Here is a 4,768-nt window from a genome sequence, read left to right on the forward strand (position 1 = left end):
GTGCATTTCCACCTGAAGCGGTGCATTTCCACCTGAAGCGGTGCATTTTGACCCGCAGCAGTGCATTTTGACCGGGAGTCGTGCATTTTGACCGGGAGTCGTGCATTTTGACCCGCAGCAGTGAATTTTGACCGGAACCGGTGCATTTTGACCGGGAGTCGTGCATTTTGACCGGAACCGGTGCATTTTGACCGGGAGTCGTGCATCTTTTGCAAATGGTAACCTAGTCAAAGGACAGGCCCTTTTTGACCATCTAGATTATAAAATACAGGCACTTTCTAAATGTATCAAGTTGTTTTTGTTGGATTAAAATTTTAAAATGTTTATAAGAGCAATGACAACCTATTAACCTATTGCAGGGTCATAGGTCACGGGGTCTCAACTCAAAACTGAATTAAACAAGATGAGTGAGGTTTGATCTGGTTGAAGGTTTGATTCCCTCTGAATCTGCTCCAGTAACACTGACTAAACCTCCAGTTCACGGCCGTCAGCAGTGTGTCGGAGCGCCAGAGGTCGTGACCTTTCCTCTCTCTGCTTCCTGTTGAAACGCTCCTCACGCCTCCGTCTGTCCCTCAGGCCCGGGTCGCTGACCTCAAGTCCTGCCTGGTGGTTCTGCGGGTTCTGAGGGACGTGTGCAACCGCCAGCCGGAGTGGCAGCCTCTTCAAGGATGGGTAGGTGCCGCTCAGCGCAGGAGCTATCAGGGGTCACGACCTCTAAGCCCTCTGGTGGTATTATGTGTCTGCGCAGCCGCTGGAGCTGATCTGTGAGAAGGCCGTCGCCACTAGCAACCGGCCTCTGGGTCCAGGGGAAGCGCTGCGCCGGGTCATGGAGTGCGTCGCCTCGGGGATCCTGCTACCAGGTCAGAGGTCATGGGCCATTCCATTCCAGCTTTATTTAGAAAACACTTAAAAACAACTCTGCTGTCCAAAGTAACCAGAAATAAAAACAAACGATACAATAACAGCAAAAACCAACGATTTGAGCCGAGCTAAAACCAGCTAACTACCTGGCTAACTAACTGCAAACTATCCATCTATCTAGATAGATGGGTAACGTGTTATCTAGTTATCTTTCTATCTATCTCCTTAGCATATACATCATATAGATGTCATCACTATTTCATTAACAATTCCAGTTAATGAATTTTTGCTATTGTTAGTTTTATTTTTTTTCTCCACTGAGTGTAACAATAAAATAAAATATGATTAAAGCCTGAAAAAGAAGTGAAGTCACTGTGCAGTTTAGTGATATAAATATATTGCTCTTTATGTGACTGTCTTAAAGAATCATATTACAAATTTTTTCAAGATCTGTTTTTGTATTTCAGTGATTCCTGTCAAACAGTCACAGCCACACAGTTACCTAAAATATAAGGAATAAATAATTTTATGGTCGCTTTAGCACCACAAAATATAATAACATAATGATAAAACTTTTCCATATTTTCTATATCAGATAAATAACAGAGATGTTGTAACTATGAGCTGCATCATGGAGTGAAAAGATGTTTGTTTTTGTCAATAGAGAAACGATTCCCTCAGTTTCTGAATAAAACAGGTTTAATATTGGAAAATCAAATGAAAGTGGGATTAAAAAGCTGCAGAAACACAGAGAGACCTGAGATGAGCAGAACGGATCCGGTGGAACCCGTTCCTGGTTCAGTCTGTTTCAGAAACATGAACTGATTCTTTTTCAGCCTGAGCTTCATCCTCCGTCTGCTAAATGCTTCTGCTCAGCTCCTATAAACACAAACGTCCTGTGATGTTTTCTTTCCTCGCTGCGTTTTCTGATCCTCTGTCTGGGAATCCTTCACATCTTTTCATCAGCAGAGAGTTCGACCTTCTGACGACGTGAGCGCATTGCTAACAGCCGCAGGGATTCATCACCTCTCAATCATTCATTTTCTTTTCACAGAAAGGAGAAGACGGAGTATTAAGGCCAATATGGGCAGAAAAAGGAAGTAAATTTAAATAAAAAAAACTAAAATATGAAAATCTGAGTTTCAAAAGTGAAAAGTTTCAGCTTTGCAAACTCAGAAATTGTAAAGTTTTTTTTTTCTAGAAAATTTCTAAGATTGGACTAAAAAATGTCCACTTTTTTTCTAGAAAATTTCTGAGATTTTTCTAGAAAAGTTTTGACATTCAAACATTTTTGGTGGAAATTTGCTCCTCCTCTTTTTTCTATCTGCAGTGGTTGTACTGTACCTTCGTAGAAAACAGAAGACGTGTGTTTTGCTTTCTTACTTTGGGAACGTGTGTGTGTGTGTGTTTTCGTGCCAGGAGGCCCAGGAGTTCACGACCCCTGTGAGCGGGAACCCAGAGACGTTCTGACGCAGCTCAGCGCGCAGGAAGCCGACGCCCTGACACGCAGCGCCCAGGTGAGTCCCAAACATCCCACATTCCCACGCCGTCCCTGAACCTAGCAGCTCAGACAGCTTAGCATATTAGCGCAGCGGCCTAAATTAAAGCATGTTGTTGCTCAAAGGCACTGTGGTAAGGAAGTCTGGAGTGCTTCCTGTTTGCTCGAGGCCCCAGACCTCTAAACGAACAGGCCCGATCTCACCTCTGCTCCACAGCAGCTCTAACCGGTTCTACAGGAAGCTAAGTGGGTCAGAATTCAACCAGGAGGCGTTGTATTTAAAACGATGCTCTGATCTCCGCTGGAGACGAAGCGATCTGCAGAACTTCTTCACTTCTTTACACCCAGAATCAGTTTTTTATGAGCTCAGACCTGCAGAGCATCATAAAGCCTCTCCTCCTGTTTTCCTGCTGTAAAACTGAGCGCGCTCATTAAGGAGCGTCCCACCGGGTTCGCCTCAGCGCCGCCTACAGCCTCAGACTCAGCAACTTCCTCCAGGAAGCAGCTGAGCTCGTTTTAGGAGCGACTTCTCAGTGAAACGTCGGTGAAAACGTTGTTAAAGGTTTAAAAGAGGAGCCACGTTGTGAAGGCAGAGTTTCAGAAAGAGCCGGAGTTTCTTAAAGACACAGAGGCCCAATTTGAAGCCGTTAAATTATGTAGTCAGATTTCTGTTAAGTTATACAGCATGTTTTTAACTGAAGGTAAAACTTATTGTGCTATAAAATGTCACATTGTGGCTGTAAAACACATAATTCTGCCCCTTTAAATCAAATACAACATTATTTTTGTAGATTTGCTCTCTACTGTTGAAACTATTTTTAACATACAAAATTGTTCATGTACATCTGAGATTTTTTTTCTCAAAAAAGCTATGAAATTAAATTCCATGTTTGTGTTAATTTAAAACTATTATGACAGTATTTAATCAGAGTAAATTGTGACTCTGCCACACATTGAAGGTTTTCTGTCCACAGCGTTTATAATGCATGAAGTTTCCTCAACACTCCGAGCTGCTAAACCAAAGAGTCACTGATCGATCGCAGCCGGTTCCGCTCTGTTTGTAACCTCCTCTGTGTGTGTGTGTGTGTGTGTGTGTGTGTGTGTTAGTGTGCGTTAGTGTGTGTGTGTGTGTGTGTGTGTGTGTGTGTGTGTGTGTTTCAGCATGCGCTGCGCCTCATTGCGTTCGGTCAGCTCTACAAGGTTCTCAACATGGATCCTCTGCCGGCCAGCAAGGCTTCTCCACGGCTGCTGGAAGGTCAGAGTTCAGGAATGTTTTCTGTTTGTTGAATGTTTGGTTTCACACAGCCTGCAGCCTGTGTGAAACCTCTGTTTGTTGAATGTTTGTTTCTGCCTGCAGGCGGCTGCCTGAAGAGGCTCCGGGTCGACTCAGGCTGTGAAGACAGAGACTTCACCAAACGGATGAAAGGTGATTTAACTTCCTGGTTTCAGCTCTGAAACATCTGCAGCAGCTGGAAGCAGATCAGATCCGATCAGAGCTTTTAGTTTGTTTTTTTATCTTTGGTTCAAAACCTGAAGGAAGCAGAAAAAATGTCTGATGTCATTTTGAAGATTTTAAATTTCCCAAAGATCATCATCAATATCTTCAAATCAAAAGCAGCACAAACCAAAGTTTTTGCGGCACAATCATAACTGAGTTGATCAACACAAAATATTTACAGAATCAAAGGTTGACCTCTGATGATCTGGGAACTTCTTTAGGAATATCTTCAAAATGATAGCAGCACAAATTAACACTTTTACTGAACAAACGTAGCACAAACATTTGACACCAATTTTCTTGGATTTGGGTAAAGTGTTGGGGTCTGGTTGACCTTTTGACCTTTAAACTTTCATCAACATTTTCGAAGCAAAAGCAGCGCAAAAGAAAATGTTTCTGCACCAACCAGTACAAAGGTAGTTTAATTTATTGACACCAATTTTGTGTGATTTGATGAAGGTGGGGGGCTGGTTGACTCTTAATAATAATAATAGTAATAATAATAATGATACAACGGAGCGCTGCTGCGCGGCGCTGCTGCGCGACGCTGCTGTGCGGCGTTTCTGCACCGCGCTTTGGGGTTGTAAATTGTTCATATAGAAGTTTGTTTCTGGTCTCATTTCATTGGTAGCTTGAACAACCAACCAAAAAACATGATGTTTAAGAAACTGATATGTGGATGAAGCCAGAGATTTGTTTCTCTCTGTCCTTGTTTGAAGATCCCAATGTCTGAAAACAATCTCCCTGAGATGGAAAAAGACAAAATGTTGAACATAAAAGCAGAATGTTGTGAGAAACAGCAGATTACTGAGAGACAGCTGGAGCGCAGAGTCTAATAGCAGCAGATAAATGGGTATCGACTGAAGACTTGTGAAGTCGGAGAGCTGCTCTGTTCAGTGTGTGTGTGCGTG

At 42.8% G+C, this 4,768-nt stretch overlaps 1 protein-coding gene across 3 annotated transcripts in view; it reads left to right on the forward strand.

Annotated features, from left to right (window-relative positions):
* LOC103470702 (spermatid perinuclear RNA-binding protein-like) overlaps nucleotides 1-4,768 on the forward strand; it is a 41,796-nt gene that overhangs the window by 25,403 nt on the left and 11,625 nt on the right. For all 3 annotated transcript variants that reach the window (XM_008419328.2, XM_008419327.2, XM_017306873.1), the window contains exons 7-11: nucleotides 577-672; nucleotides 749-860; nucleotides 2,281-2,378; nucleotides 3,521-3,614; nucleotides 3,717-3,785. In XM_008419328.2, the coding sequence (XP_008417550.1) occupies nucleotides 577-672; nucleotides 749-860; nucleotides 2,281-2,378; nucleotides 3,521-3,614; nucleotides 3,717-3,785 (469 nt within the window). The remainder of the gene's footprint in view (nucleotides 1-576; nucleotides 673-748; nucleotides 861-2,280; nucleotides 2,379-3,520; nucleotides 3,615-3,716; nucleotides 3,786-4,768) is intronic.

This window comes from Poecilia reticulata, linkage group LG9 (assembly GCF_000633615.1).
Source record: "Poecilia reticulata strain Guanapo linkage group LG9, Guppy_female_1.0+MT, whole genome shotgun sequence".
NCBI lineage: Eukaryota > Metazoa > Chordata > Actinopteri > Cyprinodontiformes > Poeciliidae > Poecilia > Poecilia reticulata.